Source organism: Sipha flava, unplaced genomic scaffold (genome assembly GCF_003268045.1).
Source record: "Sipha flava isolate LNK unplaced genomic scaffold, YSA_version1 252_pilon_pilon, whole genome shotgun sequence".
NCBI classification, from domain to species: domain Eukaryota; kingdom Metazoa; phylum Arthropoda; class Insecta; order Hemiptera; family Aphididae; genus Sipha; species Sipha flava.
In genome coordinates, this window is record NW_020272904.1 from 1,735,947 (window position 1) to 1,756,332 (window position 20,386).

General features: G+C 30.1%; 1 protein-coding gene across 1 annotated transcript; it reads right to left on the bottom strand.

Annotated features, from left to right (window-relative positions):
• Positions 1-563: 563 nt before the first annotated feature.
• Positions 564-16,981, bottom strand: LOC112684563 (lysosomal Pro-X carboxypeptidase-like). The gene is made up of 8 exons (XM_025556144.1): positions 16,679-16,981; positions 16,007-16,147; positions 14,524-14,813; positions 10,279-10,436; positions 9,690-9,862; positions 8,455-8,616; positions 7,644-7,834; positions 564-955 (listed from the first exon to the last, which is right to left on the bottom strand). Exons 1-8 carry the CDS (start codon positions 16,769-16,771, stop codon positions 751-753), a joined length of 1,413 nt encoding a protein of 470 aa, XP_025411929.1. The 5' UTR covers positions 16,772-16,981; the 3' UTR covers positions 564-750.
• Positions 16,982-20,386: the final 3,405 nt, after the last annotated feature.

Consider the following 20,386-nt stretch of genomic DNA (forward strand, 5'->3'; position numbering starts at 1 on the left):
TTAATTATTATTATTTTTATCATTTTTTTTGTAGTGAATAAGAAATTTTATGGTGATGTCTTTAGACATTGATCAACTATTTATGTGTATTAATTATTTATAATTTATAGTCTGTGTAAATGATGCCAAAATATTTAGACTCTTCCTATTTGGTATTACAGTTAAAATTAAAGTGATACTGTTATATTTATTATATTTTATTTTATTTTTTTTTTTTTTTTTTTTTTTAATAAATAACTTTCCCGGATTTCAGTTGTGCTAACCTTAAACCTTAATTATTATCTATTATAAAATAATTATATTTTTCCAATTTTACTGAAGTATTGAACACAATTTGTATGATATGCTAAAATTTGAAAAATTTTAACGACCATAAGCGTAACTAATGATTAATGTCCAAATGCACTTTATAATAATTATATAACTATTAAATAGAATAGGCACTTGAGCTACCCCCCTGTCATTCTCTGCCCATTAACGACTAAAGCCACTTTGAATATATATATATATATATATACATATTATGCTAATTCGTTATGAACACATCAAATCGTAGTCGTCCATACTGTGATTACGTGTATATTACATATTATTATTTTTTTTTTTTTTTTTAATAAATCGCATTGGACCTGTGAACCAACTTGTACGCCGGCAAACAATAATTTTCATAACGGCACGTGCAGCACAGCGCGAATCTACCGAGTGCATCGGATACGCTAAACATTCACGATGACGAACAACGAGTGCCGTCTACTTGCGGAGCCAGTAACCGTGTATCCACATCTTTATCCATCGTTTGATGGTCTTCCGGGCTCGAACCACGGACTCCGTGTCGTTGCGGTGCGACGCCCGCAAGTCCAAGTGATGCGCCGCGTCCGGTATCAGCAACGCGCGGACGGTGAACGACACGCTCTTCAGCACGCCGCCACTTGACCACGGGTCCAACAAACCGTTGCTAAACGAAAACAGAAAACGGTCGATATCATTTCAATTCGAAGGTCTATCTCCGAGTTCGGTCAGCGGCGCCGCATTCGGACAGAAATCGACCGGGAGCAAATATTCACTGGCGCTCCTCCCCCTACCCTCGCCAATTAAAACAACGAAAACACTACATTAAAGATATAACTTATGTTTAACCACTCAGTCGCAGTCACGATCTGACGGATTACAAGTGTAAATTTTGAGTCGTGTCCACGGTTCGGCAACCATACTTGGCCATTATTTCCACGCTGGACCAATCGAGATTGTCAAATGAATAATTTTATGGTCGTTCAATTGTATTTTTCCCCATTAACTCGAGTACATAGTTGTAATTGAATTCTGCTACTGTTTTAATTATTGATTTAATATTGAAATCGAGAATTGCTCTTAAAAAGTCGAACGCGACCAAAAGAGTAGGTAGATGTAAAAGGAGAATTCAACCACTCCTCCCCTTAAAAAAATCCTCCCAGGCGACTCGTAATACACTAATAAAAACACAATTTACCCTTTAGAATGCAACCCTTAACACACACAAACCTAACGATAATCGTTACCTTCCCCTTGAAATGCAACACTCAACATAGTAAAACATAATGAAAACTTAATCGTTATTTTTTATTAGAAGGAGGGCTGGTAACACGATCGTTTTGTTTTCGTTACATTAAATTATAATAAACAGTAAATGCCCGTAATCGAAAAGCCGATCGAGGTAAGCCTACGAGTGAGAACACGGGAGATGGTATTTTGCGCCAAAATATAAAAATTAAATATGCATTTTGCGCCACTTCTAAAAATTAATTTTAGTAATTTTCACCACAACAGAAAACGAAATGGATCATGTAATCTGCGCCACGCTTTCAACTTTAATTGTTGGAATTTACCAGCAGATACATTTACCGATAACGCATCGGAAATACGATGATACCAATGCATGCCGAATGTATTATTGTTGTGTTCTAATAATAATAATAAGTAGAAGCGAAATCGAATAGGTACGTCTAGTATAATAAAAATTATCAACTGTCATAATATCGAATAATATTGAACAGCAGTTTATTGATATTTACAATTAGTCCGATGTTAATCTCGTGTGCGTTCATATTTCACGTTTCAAAATTATATAAAAGTAATGGATACAAATATCGGTGAAATTATTAAAAGTACTAGAGACAAAGATTTATTATTATTTAAAATGTTACGTATCGAAAAGTTCATGAATCCAAAAATTGTTCAATGCGATGGCACTGTACTGTCAGAACTTGCACCGCAAAACTTTACACATCTTCAGAAAATATTGTACAAATAGTTAAAATTGTAAATGAACATAACGGGCATGATCAACCTCAAGTATACGCAGAAAAATATATTCGAATGGATGAAGAGAAAAGCTATGGAAAATCTGTATACTAAACCAAATAAGATATTACGAACAGAAACTTCTGAAAATTTATCTAATTTACAAACCATTACTACCGATGATATATTATTAGTTCGACGAAATATGTATAACGCCCGTAGAAAAATGGTGCCACCATTACCAAAAACAATGGAAGAATTGCAAAAGGCTACAAGCAATTTTCTATTAAAATGAACTTGATTGGTCAATGGAATGGTTAATAATACAATATTTTAATCTGTTTTAAAAAAATTACCTATTTAGTAATTTTAAAGTGGCGCAAATTACATTTTTTGTAGGTACACGATGACGCAGATTACTTAATGCCCTTTTATTTAGTTTTGTGTGGCGCAAATTACCAAAATTAATTTTTAGATGTGGCGCAAATTAAATAAATATTTTTTTGTGGGGATTGTTTTTGACGCAAATCACATACGCCCAGAAACACGTACTTACCTGTAGATAAATGATTATATATAATTATAAATAGTTAGTAAATAATAATAATAATAATAATAATAATAATACTATATTAATAGTAGTAAATTGATAGTTTCCTTTATTTAAAAGACAATTATTGTTGTTCATAAAAACAATTGTACTAATTTTCATATAATATTATATTGTCTTAAATATTGTAATATATGTATATGTAAAAAAAAAAAAAAAAAACTATCTCCGATTTTAGAAGTCTGTGAAACACATTTAATTATTGAAATTATAACAATTACCTTTTCGACCGAGAAAAATTTATTTTTTTAATTATTTTTTGATTACGTACTAATAAGTTTCATTGTTTATTCAATAATAATAAAAAATTATGCTCTACATATAAAAACGATATCGCGAATATTCGGAATGCGTGATGTGTTAAATTCTACGTCCTTTCTATAATGATAAAAAAAAAAAAACATTGAATTTATAAATATGTCATATTTTATAATTAATCACCATTAAAATGAAACAATTATAATTTTTTTTTAATAAATCATATTCAACATAGGTATTAATGGTAATTAATAATATTAATAAAACTTAATATCATAACATTGTGTTATTTGTAAATTACATGACATTGTAAATATTTATAATTTATGAAGTAAACAAAATACGTATGTGTAACTGTATACATATTTTATAATTATTGAAGTAATCTTTAAGAATTCAATACATGGAAACATCACTGTAAAAATAATACGTTCATTGTTTAGAATCTATAATTTAATTAAAAATACATTAATAAATCATAAAGAACTGGTTTAATTGAACTGTTTTTACAATTTATTTTGATAGTAAATCTATACATTTTTTATAAAAATCTATTAAATATTTATAAAAATCATTAATATTTTTAAAATTTTTTAGTATTTATTGATAGAGAATTGTTTTTTCTTACGATTGTTTATGTATATATAAAAACAATAGATGACTTTTGTTGTTGAAGAGAAACGCAATACTTACTTTTTATTCAAAAACTTTGAGTAACCAGGTTTAGATCAATGTTTGACTGACTTTTTATCATCTAAAATTATTGCATTAAAAAAATTGGCACTTCTTCATTATAAAATTTTAATTCGTAGGATATTATTATTTTATTATTTATTATATTATCTTTATTATACTTTTTCTTTGAATAACTCAACTCTATTTTTAAATATTTAATTAGCAAATTCGAATCTTCGACTGATCGTTTAAAGTTAGTTACGTTTTTCCGAAGTTCCAAAATCTCTTTATTTTTCGCCTAAAAAGTTCAAAACATTATAAACGCATGATAACTATACATACATTTTGATAAGTTACACAAAAATAAAAGTATATCTAGATCAAATGCATTAAAATTGTATTGCAGTTTAATTTTGGTTCAGATGCTCTACTACTGTTATACCTATCTCAAATTAAATAAATCATGAGTAACTGAACTATAGTTAAACTCTAATCTTACAACTGAAGTTATAACTAGAACACATACACGGGTGAATATTAATTTCAGATTAGTTTTTTCTGTTCCACCTAATCAACTACTTTAGACTCTAAAAAACTTTAAAAAAGACTGTTAGTTTGTATGGAACTAAAAAACCTCCAAAAATATAATCCGAAGTTCTCCTATTATAGGTTCAATAGGTAGGCTAGCTGTTTCTTTCAAAACCCTGTGATTTTATTTTTATTTATTGTTCGTTCATAATAATATTTATACCACAAAATAATAATTCACAATTATTAAACAATACAGAAGTAAGGATGTAGACAATGGATTATAACTAATATTTTCTGCTTCTATGAATGCTAAGGACAACTTTAATGGAATGTAGCAAAAACTTACAGGCTACAACAAATAATTATGACAGTCAAGCTACTTCAAGCCAGTATTTTAAACTATTATTCAACATACTAGTACTTGATTATATTTGTTTTTAAAATAAATAATTTTTGAAAATTATTAATAGAATAAAATCTCATTCATAATATATACAAACTACATTATTTTTAAATCAATATTCAGGAATTCGATAACGTGGTATTAAGTGAGTAGGTACTTTTAATTCATTCATCTATTTCTTATTTTTAAAATCAGCAAATTCTAATTCTTTTTTTCATAATTTAATTGTCAAGCTTCAATTCGTCTAATTCTTTTAAAGCTAGGACTAGATCATCTCTTCCAGCATATAGAACCTTAAGTTCATTGTTACTGTAAATAACTTGAAATAATTAGCAGTCGTAATACCAGAAATTCCCAAAATATGGTCTGCGGACTACTAGCCATCATTGATTGGTTAATATACTATACTAATGTTATGTAACCTAACAATATATATCTACAAAGAATTAAAAATTAGATCTACCTATCGAGTAATTACATTAAAAATAAGTTTAAAACCTACCGGTTTTATTTATAATAATGAATTGTACTTCTCTGCCATTTTATCATTGTCATTGTATATTAAATAAAACAATAATTGAAGTACTAGATATATTTTATTCCTTTTTTTTTTATATATCTACTCATGAATACGTAAATCGTAGACTAAAATATAGCTTCAAAAATTAATAATTGCTATAAAAATGTAAAAAAAAAAAAATAATTCAAATAAATATTCATATTTTCTATTAATTTTTCATAAATACTGCTATAACATATTTGAATTAAAAAAATAACTGTATATTTAACTAGATGAGTTGTATTTTTCACCTTGTTCAAGTAAAATTGTTCTATACTTTTCAAGTATTCTATCATACCCCTAAGTGGCGTACATAGAAAATATTTTCGGGAAGGGTTACTATGGACAGAGTTAATTTAGTTAAATTACCATTGCTATTTATGAATTCACTGAATGTGAATTTCGATTTGACGATTTGACGCCAATTCTAAATAAGCATAAAGCACCATTAAAATATAACATATGTTTAAAATAATTCTTAAGTTTTTTAAAACATTTGGGGGGGGGGCTGTAGCTCACTAGGTCCCTCCTATATGCGCCACTGGTATGTACAGATATCTTGAAGGGGTCTTAACCCCCCAGAAAAAAAAATAATTTGGTAATATTGCATTAAAGCTTTGAACGTTTATTTTTCTTATCTATTATTTAATTCTTCCGAATATACTTTATTTTTAATATAATTTTTCCAACGGGAGTGGAACTTACCCTCAGTACCCCTTCTGGATCCACCCATGATGGCTATCAAAATAAGAAAATAATAACCAGGTACCTATTTAGATAGAATAGGTAATAAATATTTTTAAATATAACTGCACAATTATATATATATATACCTCAACATTTTGATTTACTGATAGATAGCGAACGGATTTGAATGCAAAATATATTTTTTTCTGAATGTCTGAAAACATTGCTTTCTAAGCACAAAGTTTAATTCACGCATCAAAGAATTAAAAAATGTAACGTTTATTTTGCATTTTTTCGTATTTTTAATGCATTTTAATGTTTTTAAGTAATTTTATATACAAATGGATAAAGTTAAATAAAAATGTAGTCAAAATGAATTTATTCATGTAATGAATTCACATGAAGCACAAGGTAAAATTATAACAAATGTGTCTTGTAACGTTTCAAATTTTAGTTCACCAAGTTTCAGAGCATATTTTAACATACAAAGTACGTGGCACTGTGCCCCTCAGTGATAGTTAATTGCTACCTAGTGATAGATAACCGTGCAATACTTTCTCATAACCGATGTCAATTTCAATTTAATTTAATTAACCGATATGTATATAGAGAACATAGAAATTCATTCATATTTGTTGTTCTTATCACACATAACTATGAATTACAAGTACCACAAGTATATAAATGTATTTACTTATAATTATTATTTTTTCGATTCTTTAAAATCTACATGAGTACTTTATGACTATTTACTGTTTTCTATTTATTTGCGTTCTACGTTCCTGATTAATTGTAGGAATTTCGACTTGATGACTTTATGACTAACCTAACCTATACAATAATATATATATATTGTATTTTAAAACATTTTGACTCTAATTAATTTATATCTGTACATCTCCGTTGAATAATTTGGGTGTACAGTGGCACATTATAACTATACATAGAGACTCAAATGAGTCTGCTATATTTTAATATATCAATTATGACGAACAAAGGTCGAATCCTTGAAAATTATCGAAAAATAGTATCACTGAATCATTAATAAGATTTATATCCTGTCGAAGGACATTTAAACGTCTTAATCTATTTAAATTTTATATTCAATTTTTGTAAATAATTTAAATGGTAAAATAAATATAGGAGAAAATTATTATACAAATAATTAATAATAATAAAGATTTATTTAGTAACAAAAAAAAAATGTTTTTCAATGTTAAAAATAATTTTAAGAGAACTTTTTATTATTAAGTGCATTTTTTAAAAAAAATGATGTTATGATTGCATTAAATTATATTTTTTAAAGGGATTTTTCTTGTTTTTTAGGGCAATTAAATCCGTTCCTTACTGATATTTAATAATAATAATAATATGTACACATTTTACTCTAACCATTTACATTTATTTGTCGAGTTTTTTATAGCAGGTACTAGAATTAGTCTTTAGATTGTCGACCATTGTTTCCCTATATCTAACTTATCCTGGACTCCTACTACCTATTAGCTATTACCATGATCAACATTTTATTTAAATTAAAATATAAAGATTCCAAAGAATTTCATGTTTTAAAATTAAAATATGAAATCCATTGAAACCATCTTCTAGTTTTTGCCTACATAATATTATTGATTTTCATATGATACCTGAAAATAATGTTGGACGCGGCGTCGATATTTTTCCCGCCGTATTGCTTTTCGACATCGTCCACGTTCGGTCTGACATCGTATTGTGTTTCACAGTAATCCGCGTAGCTCTCGAAATCCCATGGGATTGCTTCAAAAATATCGTCTTCGCCACCGTTTGCGCAAAACGGCATTATCATTTCCGTGCATGCCTGCGAAAAGAGAAATCCTTAAAAATTGTATGCACCGTGGACGACGATCCGACGCACTGCAGGCTTGCGTGAATCTGTAATAGAAACGCTTTCAGGATCAGTGGCGTGAAGGGTGCATTTACGTAATGATGTATCTTGATGGGTATCCGGACTTTATGATCGAAAAGTCTGTTACAGTAATCCCTACATCGAATATGCGTGCACCACACACTAATGATTAGAAATGTACGATTTATCAGAGTATTTCTCTTGTAAATGTTACGAACCCACATTCCCGCATTAGTTCAAAAATCGATTAAACTCTACGTACATATACATGTGAACGTTCGTAGCGTTATCATTGTTTTATTTTGCAACTTTTTTTTTTGTAACCAATTTTTTCTTTAATTTAAAATTATCATACTCAAAAATGTTAAGAAATTTGTTTGAATAATCACATTCCTATTTGTATTTTGATTTTTCTAGTAAATTATCAGTCGATTCGTTAATTGTTATTCTTACTCGCACAACTACAGTAAATGTTATTTCGTCTTTATCGATGTGATAATGGATCTTCTTGGGCAGACGAACGTTTAACTGCTGTTTAGGGGGCCGCATTGTCGTCGACAAAAAAGACTCACCTGATAATTCCAACCTTTAATTATTTCATCCGGATATGCTGATTCGGTGTCTAGACATTTGGCCGACTCGGTGTAATTGAAGTACACACTCAGTCCTCGGAACACAGATCTCAGGAGCTCCCGGTCATCTACGGCGTGGTTGATCATTGGTTTACAGACTTCCTAAAACCATGTGCATTTTGCGATGCCAATAATGACCGTAAAAAAAAAAAAAAAAGTGGTTATACGTTGCTCGGAAAATACTAAATCATAGCATATCTTATTGATTTATTTTAATAAATTATAAATATCCCACGCAAAACAGACATTGTTAAAATGTGTTTGAAATATATACACTGGGTTCATAATTCGTATTAAGATTAGGAGTGCTTTAGCAAAAATCAACGAAAGATGTGATAATACAGTACTTGAATCACACGACCATGTAGGTTGTTGACTAAAAAATCAAAAAAATCGACAACTTGATAGAATCGACCAACTATAAATGTAACCGATTTGGGGCCTCCACACCAAAAAAAAAAAAAAAATCATAGATACACCACTGGTATTTCGGATCGTTCAAGTTCAGTGTAAAACTGCAGCTCTTATCTAGGGTTGCCAACTCTTATTTACAGATAAGCGGGAAACCAGATATTTATATGCGGGACTTGACATAAAAAAGCGGGACATGCTTACAAATTTACAGAAACAAGAGAAAATCATTTTAATAATAGTTATCAGTTGTATTTAAAATTTAAAATATTCATATAAAATTAACAGAATAATCGCTATTTTTAAGTAATCATCACAATTTTTTTTTAACACAAATTAGTAAATAAAGCACTTTTCCCAATTAAGGGTACCCTATCATAAGACAATTATTTTTTCTTTTTGAAAAAGTACTTGTGTACTGAATACTGAATTGAATCTATAAATACTACCAATTTTTGATTAAACCGATACGTGCAATCGACTCTATTGGAATTTCGGATGGAAAATAGTTTTAAATGCGCACAGTAAAATATAAGGCTTCTATATAAAAATACTTATACAGGCTTTCAAAAAGTGGGACAATGAGCGTCCCGCAGATACGCATCGCGGGACGCATTATTTGAGCCCTGGAAACGGGACGTCTCGCCTCACGCGGGACATTTGGCAACCTTACTCCTATCTGACGATTTAATATATTGTTCGTTTAACACTAATACAACATGTTTTATTCGTTCTCGTATGACAACAATATATTAAACCGTTACCTTAATCGGATTCGCTGGTAGAGGAGCAAAAAAGTTTGCCTCGTACGGATAATTAACTACAGCCAGTGACACGTACACTTCAGAGGCCCAGTTCTTAAGTAGTTGTACGTCGTCTTTGTCCTTCAACGGTTTGCATAATCTCCAATTATCTGTTAACCACGTTTTTCCGTCTCCTATAAGAACATGGATCACGTTTTTGATCATCAACGAAAATGTAATTTAAATGCAATCTTAAGCATTTCTATAAGTTTTTGCTGTTCAAAACAAAATCCACGTAGTGGCAGATTTAAAATATTATACGAATTTTTGTTCAAAATTACAACGAAACGTAAGACAGATTTGATAAAAAACGACATGATCTGCATAAAACACAACAATTGTAATTAATTGTTGTCATACAAGAATAACAACACCACTCGATCAGCCATCATAAAAAATAAATAAGATCTACTATTTCGAAATTCGCTGTATTCAATATATACAATTATGAAGTTTGAAGATTTTAAATAACTTCCGGGATAAAAAGGATTAATCGAAGAGGGATAAAAAAATATAATAGATTTTAATTTCATCACATTATGTAAGTTACCCGTTTCTGTGACGTTATCAATAGCTTTCCATGAAGCCGAAATAGTTTCCGCACATTCAACACTTGTATTTCTGTAAACCGACGATGTCACTTTATGGAAATCATTACACGGAGTCATCCCGGTGAATTGCCATATGGGTGCCGACGAAGCAATAGCTCTAACAATATTATCGATAAAAATTAATGATCAAAAAATAAAATCAAAGTTGATTATTTTATTGATGTAATATGCTTGTTGAGCTTTAAGCAAAAATAAGTAACTGATATAAATGTATTATACATTTACAGTGTTACTATGTTTTTTGACATCGATGATTGGAAATAAATAAATATACTATTTGTTGGATTTAATTTATATTTAGAAAATATAGAACAAATAATTTTGATAATAAAAAATATTAAGCGGATTTAAATTAGTTATTTTTATCAAATAATATAGATGGGAACATTATATGAAGTTAGATTATAAAAAGTATGTTCCGAACACAATGCCTATTACTGTTCGTAAATCATTTCTATTCGAATACTTTCAATCCCTTATGATATGTGTTACTAGTTTGTACAAATTAGGGACAAATCCGGATATGCCCATCACTACTACAAACTACGATGTGAGGTACGCGATTGCATTCGACCAAAAGCGTAGAACACAAGTTTTTTTTTAAAAAAATTGAAAAAAAAGCCCACGTTGACGCCGGTCCATTAAACGTATTAAGAAAATTCAACAACAGTTTGAGATTATTAGCTTAAACACGAAATGGCTGTATCATATTTTCTGGCAGCTCCCTGGCACCTTCAGTTTTGAATTTTGAAATGAAACCAAGAGCCTTTTTTTGTGCATCATTTATGTTGATATATGCTGTAAACCTTAACATCTGTGTTTTTTGGACTTTCCGAGTTACCGACGTTTTTCTTAGGGGGTGCTGGAGAAATAATTGCACTCACTTTCATATTTAATGATTTTAATGATGTCAATGATTTGTGTCTCATTTGTGCTGATTTTTGCTGAAAGTTTCGAAATTTGTGCATTTGAATTTTCTTAGATAAAAAAGTTTTTCTTAAAGGAAACCCTGGGAAAGTTTACGAACTTTCGAAATTTACAACTATCAACAAACCGTATTTTTAGTTGAAACAACCTATGTTTAGTTATATTTGAAGTTCATTTTGGTTCTATGAAGATGTTTTTATTGCTGATCCTTTCGATTCCATCATTTAAATTCTAAATTGTCTTAATACATATGGTGTCTCAAAAAGAACGCAGGATTTAAATCTATTATAAATTAAATTTATTTCATTTAAAAAAACATAAAAAATATATCATTCTCTTCAGGAGAAGTTAAGATTTAGCAGTGAAAAACAATATTAGGCATAAGACCCTCTTTACTAGCTCTACAGGTGATTTTTCTTTCCATAAATCGATAAATCAAGAATATAAATTATAAATTGTTCGGCCGTTATTAATTGTTTACCGAACGAATCTAGTCGCTAAGTAAAATTATCGAACAGCGTTTATTAAATAATTGTTTTAAAACAATTCCCATAAACGGTTAATAAGAGCATATTTTAACCTTTCAAAGCAGTTGTACGAGTCAAATATTTTTACGGATTTGACAATACTTTGTTTCACCGACCAACCGATAACGACGATATGCTACAACAACAATCGATCGAACACGTATTCGTGAACAAGCCATTTTACACATAGTCTCGGAGATGTTCCGAATGCGAGAAGAGGTTGTTGTTGAGTCCAACGGCGAAATGCGTAGATTGCAAGACCTACTGCCACAAAGGGCGAATTTAACACGAGATATGGCAGGTAAAAATTATTCCTGGGTATGCATACGTAAGTTCCCATACGAAAAAAAATTTTACCGAACACAAACTTCCTTCCCACTTTATTCAAACTTAGGGCCGACAACTTAAATGTAGTTGGAGTGATTAAAATTTTTTTTTTGTTTCCATATAATATATAATGAAAATTAATAATATAACGTGTAGGTATAGTCCACATATTATTTTTATAAGTATAAAATAATAATAATTTTTATGGACTAAAAGAGTTTTTCCCTTTTCACTTAACATATAATTACGTCCATTTTTATAAATTGAAAAATTGTAATATAAACTGTTTGAATGCTAACTCTGTTAGTAATGGACGAGTACTGCAATCAATAAAATGAACTGTCCATACTATTTCGTATTATCTAGCCAATAGGTAATAAAAATAATTCTAGATAGAATGTAATGCATTCAATATTATCGCCACGTGGGAAAATACCTACATATTGGTATATTTTTCGTCTAGCTTCAAATAAATTAACTGACGGATAATTTACCTTCGATTTTGTTTCTCAACTAAATATAAAAATAATAATACAGTATGACTATATTGTGAAGTGTTTGATCAAATAAAATTTGATTTTTTTCTATCTATGTTATCTATTTTATACCATACCTAATATATGGACTAGATTTAATTAAAAGGAAGCTTGTGTTTGGTATAATTTTTTTTCGAGTGGGAACTTACGTATGGGTGTCATTTTTTTTCGTGTGGGAACTAACGTATGGATGTATATTTTTTAGTGAGGAAACTTACATATGTATCCGGCTTACCTGCTATGTTTCGTGTAGGAACTTACTAAACCCCGCCACAAGAAGTACAAAGTGCGCCACGTCGAGTGCATGCAATCGACAACCCCTGTAGTAATTATAGCAAAAATGTACGAAAGATTAAAAATACTTTAATTGATCTGTAGTATATTTGTATAGACTATTATTTAACAATATCAGATATATTCGAAAGTTTTATAATATATATATATATATATATATTAAAATAATATTAAAAATGTAATTTAGAATTTAAGCGCTAGAATTAGAGAAAGGGATCAGTAAATAAACATCTTCGTTAAACCAAAATGAGCTTTAAATATTAAATATAAAAAAATATTAAAAAAATAAAATATCAAAAATTTAAATACTTTTTAGTTATCTAAACATGGGTTATTTAACTGAAAATACGGTTTGTTGATAATTGTTCATTTCGAAAGTTCATATAACTATTCCAGAGTTTCCCTTAAGAAAAACTTTTGTATCTAGGAAAATTTTAAAGCACAAATTTCGAGACTTTCACCAAAAATCATTGACATCATTAAAATCATTAAATATGAAAGTGGGGTGAAATCATTTCCCCAGCACTTTCTAAGAAAAACGTCTATATTTTAGAAAGTTTAAAAGCTCAAATGTTGAGGTGACATATAAATACAGCATAAATCAGCACAAAAGAAGGCTCTTGGTTTCGTTTTTTAAATTCAACGGTGGGGGTGCCAGGGAAATGTTTCTTTTTCTGGTGAGCTCATTGGTACGTCAATGGCGTGAAAAACTTTGTGTGAAAAAATGAAAAACGATAGAAGTGCGGTTTCGTCGGACCCGTAAACAAGGTCTACGATTGTACTGGACGTACAGCGACGATGTTCTTACACCAAGGCTAGTCGCGTCTAGACCAAGAAACATTTGACGTTGTCTATGTCAACAATGTCAGCGGAAAAATGTTTCTTAAAATGTTCCCGACAAAATTGAGAAACAGCCGCATCTACACCAAAGCAACATATTTGCTAAACATTTTAGCTTGTAAATTAGTCTTGGACAAAATGTGTATTTCACACGACGCATCATTTTTTTTAAATTTATTTTTGTACTCGGGTTGAGTTTGGTCCCATAATATTTGTTTTTCATGATATAAATCAATCAGATAACAAACTCTTTCGACCACTCCATTATTTGATTGGAAACGAAATTAAATATCCGTTCAAAAGAAATGTACGAATGCACTACATATAGACGGACGAGGTGAACTGAAAAAGTAACCAAATATGACGACGTGTTTTTTTAAAAATGTTTATCGACCAAATTCGACCGGTACGGACGTGTCAACACGTTGTCAGCGACTATGTTTATAAACATTGTCAAATTTTTTCCATATCGAATGGAAAATAAAAATCTGTTGGAGACAATTTAGCCAACACAATTGTTGGTAGCAAATTTCAAAAACGTTTCTGATTTTTGTCACCAACAAATGTTTCACAGTAGGGATGTGTTGCTTAACGGTGGTACAATGTCTACGGAAGGAACGAACGTTTCTGCGGTTAGACGCGATACGGTGTTCGGAGGCGAATGGCTCGCAAAATTACGTCTATTACGACTAGTCGTTTACAGTGTGCGCGTACATAATATTATTATACTGACCCTTCGACCGCAGCGGGATACTTCATGCGCAACCAGGCGGCCAACATGCCTCCGTACGAACCACCGAACGCGATCACTGGATTGGGTCGCCTTCGATTCAGTGCAGAGTCTTCCCTTAAGTGGTTTATCACGTCAACGAAGTCGGCGATCGCTTGCTGCGAGGTCAGATAACCCAATTTTTTTTTATCGTTGAACGAATCGTTTCCGTATGGCATCGAATCGCCGTAGTAACGGTGCTCGGCGAACACGACCATTGCGCGAAATTCTTTCGATATTTCCCACATGAAGCCCTGTGCACATAAAATCGTACGTCGCTGTTGTTGTCGAATATAATTTCGATCGGGTAAACATGATTAACACTAATTACACGTGAAGAAAACTGACAACGGTTTAAGTTTAGAAGCCTGAGGAATTAATGAAGTTGATGATGGGAATGGATGATAGGAATGATTAGGCAAAAGATAAGGAGAAGATCAAAATCTGGAGTGATACGACCAAAAGAAGATAGAAACGAAAAAAGGAGTAGTCGGCTAGGGAGATGAGAAAAACGACGAAAAAGCATATGGTTGAAGTCGCAGACAGTGTCATCGAATTGTCGAATACATACAGGAGAAGTATTAAGTGAGAGCTTAAAGGCTTGGTAAGAAAGAAGACTGTGGTCTATTCGAAGGCGGATGAAAACAACGGTTAAAAACACGAAATATTTGTTTTATTATTTTTTGTTGTAATTAATTATTAAGTCGTTTTTTTACAATTTATATTATAATTTATTTATTGAAAAAATAAAGATATCGAAGTAGTTAATCGATTGTCAGTACTTCCAGTTGTACCTATTGCTGATCATAAGAAATTGAATAGAGAAAATGTTGGTGTGCCATTACCATACTATTATCTAATCAATAAGTATTTAAAAACGATAACTCATATTAATGAAAAATATGAAATTTCATATTACTATGATAATTGAAAAATAATTAAATAACTTATTGTCAATATTTAAGGTCTATCGACCCTTCCGTTATTTGTTTTCTAATAACACTGCATTTCTCATTAAAAATATTGAAAATCAAACAATTATTTGAAACGAAAAAATTATATCCCTTAATCCATTAACAAATATCTAAGAAAATCGAAAACCATTAAATTTAATAAAAAATAATGTAAATAATAACACTATCACTATCATATTGTTAAACAATCACTGATATTATATTTTCAATTATATTTTTACATTTTTGCTGCATTATATTTTTATTGTTACAAGTGATATTTCTTTTTGTCATTGTTTAGTATTTTATTTTTTTAAATCTGATAATGATAATATGATTAAAAAAATACGCTAAATATTGATACAAAAATATAGTCACTCTGAAAGAGAATACAATTGTAATACGTGTCCTGATCGGTATCTAAAGTGGCAATACACAATTTTAAACCATAAAATGTACACATAAATGTTGTCATAAAATTCGTATTCACTCACTGTATTTTTTGAGAAGCTTTCAATCGGTGCTTCGTTACCAGTGTAAAAAAATATTGGTCCTTTCTTCGCATCCCAAAACGTATTGTTGGTAAGATATTTTAATTGAAATACATCATCGTTAGTGTAACTAAAATGATCGACCTAATTAATAAAATATTACATTTGATTAAATCAAAATTAATTCAATATGATTTTGTTGATTGACATGCATTGGATTTTGAAAGTTACAACTATTTTACCATAATATATTGATTATTCACATATGTTATACGATTTTCCAACGAAAAAAAAATATCAATAATAAACGAAAACAGTTGTAGAATATAAAACGAAACTTGCGATATTAAATTCGAATGATTTTGCTTTACAAAAATTGTAACAATGATGATATAGGACGGATTCGTCTCAATACCTCAGAGCCACCGACTCGAACCCTAATTACGGGATTTCTCGTATGTCCGATCCAACGTGTTCACGTATTCCAACCGAAATCTACCTAACCAAAAACCCGCACGAGGAAGGGAAGGGATGACGTGGCATCCGTTTTCGGGCTAAGCTCAACGCAAACATATTAGTTAAAATCGAACTAAAGCTGTAATCATATAGTCACAACAACAACCGTCGACTTCGACTGACGGTAAGCTATCATAATTCATTCTGCACTATAGTTACCGGCACTGTTATATAATTAGTCGTGTAACTGTATCCGACGACTGCGTGAAAAATAACGATCAATATCTGTGTGCTTGCGAGTAGAGACGTCATGTCACAGTTGAATATTGGTAGCAACTAGTACATTAAATAGTAACGCCTGGTGGACGAATATCGGTATAGTACCGCTGACGAACAAGTACAAATCGGTCCGTCGCACGTTCGTACAGTCTAAACTTCAACAACATCGTTGGCCTACGAACACAAACGGTACTTGTAAACTTGTAAACAGTTCGTAGGTACACCGTCGCACGTAGTGTACATAATAATCGTAACGCGTACACGGTCCCGGATACGTTTTTCGATCACTTGGCAACGACGGCCGATAAGATTAACGAACATGGAAAACGCAAACAAAACAATTAAAAAAACACTTCAAAACATGCGATGTTTCTCAGCACGCGGTGTGGCGTCTATCCATTATTTTCGATCGTTCGTCCTAATAAAATATATACAGCCGTTATCGTTCTGCTTGAATAATAATATCTTCAGTCATCTCCGCTCGAAATCGTCTTATTAAACCGTTTGCGAAAGTGGTCCGCAGATAAAATAGTACGCGAACATCTTCTGTTTTATTCTACTCGTTCGTCTTTTGAAAAAAAAAACTAATACACGTTGGATTAAACTCGTATTGCCTTTCATAATAACACAAATAATTTTTTTAATTAAAATATAATTAAGTTATTAAGTATACAGCAGGCGCGTAGCTAGAAATTTCTAAAGGGGGAGGATGTTATTCAAAATTAATTGACAAAATTATACACACGAAATTGATTACTTTACGTATATTTAAATTATTCACATATATATTATTATAATTAATAAAAAAAAAAATATATATATTTTTAATTAAATCAACTTAATGCGTCTACTTTTTAAAGCTAGAGTATCTATTATTTCGTCGGTGATTATGACTAAATTCCGATGAATATTCATAACTGTTAAGCCGTTCAATCGATTTTCACCAGTTGTGTTCCTCAAATATGTTTTTAAGCGCTGTAAAGAAAAAAAAAGATATTTCACTGCTTGCAGTGATTACTGATAAAGTAATCAATATTTTTAAAAATCGGTGAACAGTAGAAAATATTTATTATTGTGTAATACCAAAGGTACAACAGTCTACAAATAGCCGACTACAAAATTTTGTTTCGGATTTTAAAGATACATTTAAATCCGATGGACACGTTTTATTTCGTGTACTATGTGGTAATTTTTTTTTTTTTTTTAATGCATATTTTAATGATACTAGAAGCATATTAGTGTATTTTTAGAACTATAAGTCCCTAAGCGTAATAATTACTAATTAATGCCGGGTTCCGGCTTTAGTGCATTATTGTTATCGTAATATATATTTTATTTTGATAAATAAGTGTAAATCACGGCTAATGATACATCTTTATCTTGATAAAACATATTAAGTATACCACGGCTCAGGGGGGGGGGGTGTTACTACACCTGTAATACCCCCCTGGCTACGCGCTTGCTACACAGTTCTCATAATAGTACAAATGTTACATCCATATTATATAAGGAATCGACAATGCGTTTAGTTCACAAATAATCATTATCATAATTCACAATAAGTTCTAATATTAATTGTTGACGAGTACGTGTGATAATAAATTCGAGGCCATTTAAATCTGAAAGGAAATAAAAACAACTTAACACATCAAAATATATACATAATACATAAGTACATGTTTTCAAATAGAACTAAAACGTAATTCAAGAAATAAAGTAAACAGAATTGCCCATCATATTTTCCCAATGAAAATATACCCGTGATTATTAATTTTTTTTTCTTTAATTTTCACAATTTTTTTTTTTTTTTTAAATTAAGGAAGTCATATGAAAAACGTTATATCAGATTTGTGTTTTCATTCCTTGACTGGATTAAAAAATTTACTTCAAACTTACCCAAAAAATTACTATTTTTAATTTTTATACAATTGCGAAATTGTTATTTTACGAAACTTTATGATACACAAATTGTTGAGTATCACAGTTAATAATCCATTTATTGGTGTTATAGTTATGGTGCTATGGTTAAGCATAATGGCTACATCGCAATAAATTAATATAAATTGAATTTATTTTTTCTTCTCCTTGGTCACAATTCAACAGTGTTTGTGCAGCTTCAGCGGTGTCTAACCATCAATATGTCATCTCATTTACGAATGAATACCGCCTTACCAATGAACTTATTGCAACTTATTTAATTGAAAAGAGTTTTTTTTTATTTAAAATAATTTATTAGGTGACATATAAATAGAGTCAGATATTTTTTATAAGAGGGATTTATCGATAGTATAATATTTTATAGTGAAGGCGTTTTGTGTGTCAGATTACGCAATAGTAGTTTTTTGTTCTATTATAGATAACAATGCCGCAAAAATTCTACCAGTTATTCAAACAGTTTTGCCAAGTAAATAATATGTTGAATAAATGTTTAACTTTACAACTGATCTTATAATATAAGATGAATATTATATTACGACTTATCATGTCACAGGAATTTGTCATATTATAAAATGATATTTTACTTAAATTCTATATTTTATCACGTCCTTCAAAGGTTTAATCATTACTAAATGTAATTTCACAACATGAACTTTTTTTAAAATTAGTTTTTTGTGTACGGAATTATAACGAAATTTTGCTGATGCAATGTCTACTGTTTAATATAATAGTATTGTCAATTGTTATACATAATAAACAATTTTTATGGCCCTCTTTTATTTTTATCAATTAATAGATATAATTATTTGTAATCCTAATTGTAAGTAAATACAAATAAATAACCATCAAATTAAATTTCGTAAATAAATTAATAATTAGTAAAAAAAATATGTTGACTAAGCGTTTAACTTTATAATTAATTTTACTCATCATTGTGGGCATAACTTGGAAATTTATCAAGGGGGGGGGGAGCAAATATAAAATTACATGTCTAACAAAAAGGGTGTCCGCGGCCAAAGTTGGACTAGCTCTATAACTCGGCCCGGGCAAAATAATTTCAAACGGCCTCAACGGAACAATAAGTAGAATAATAAATGGAATAAGTAGATACCTAATCAAATTATTGTTTAATTGAAAATGTATCTTCGTAACTTAAAAAAAAAATATACAAACAAGTACATTTGAATATTTTCAGATTTAATGTTATACCTTAAATAAATCTAGTTTACGCATAACATATCTTATCTATAATATTGATATAATGACCTACCTACTAAGATAAATTTTACACCATAAAAAATGATTTGATTTAAATATGTTTATACATTTAATTTTAATTGAGTTAGAACAGTGAGGTCGGCAACTAATGTCTCTTTTATGCGGCCCGCAGTAAATTTCAAAACTAGCAAATGTCATTGAATATCATGTAAATTTTTTATATTGACCCAAGAACCATTTTTAATTTGTGAATGTAGCCCAAAGGTCCATAAAGGTTACCGACCATTGAATTAGAACATATTTTTTTTAATAAAATAATTGCTTATCGGTAATAATTGACTTGAAGTCAACAGAATGGTTGAAAACTAGTAACAGACTTATTATTGACTGAATGAATAAATTACGAATGGAAAAAAGGAATGAGTCACAATTTGTTTTTAGTGCTTTCACTCCTTACGTGAAAAATGTGCACAATGAATGTTCAGTTTTAAA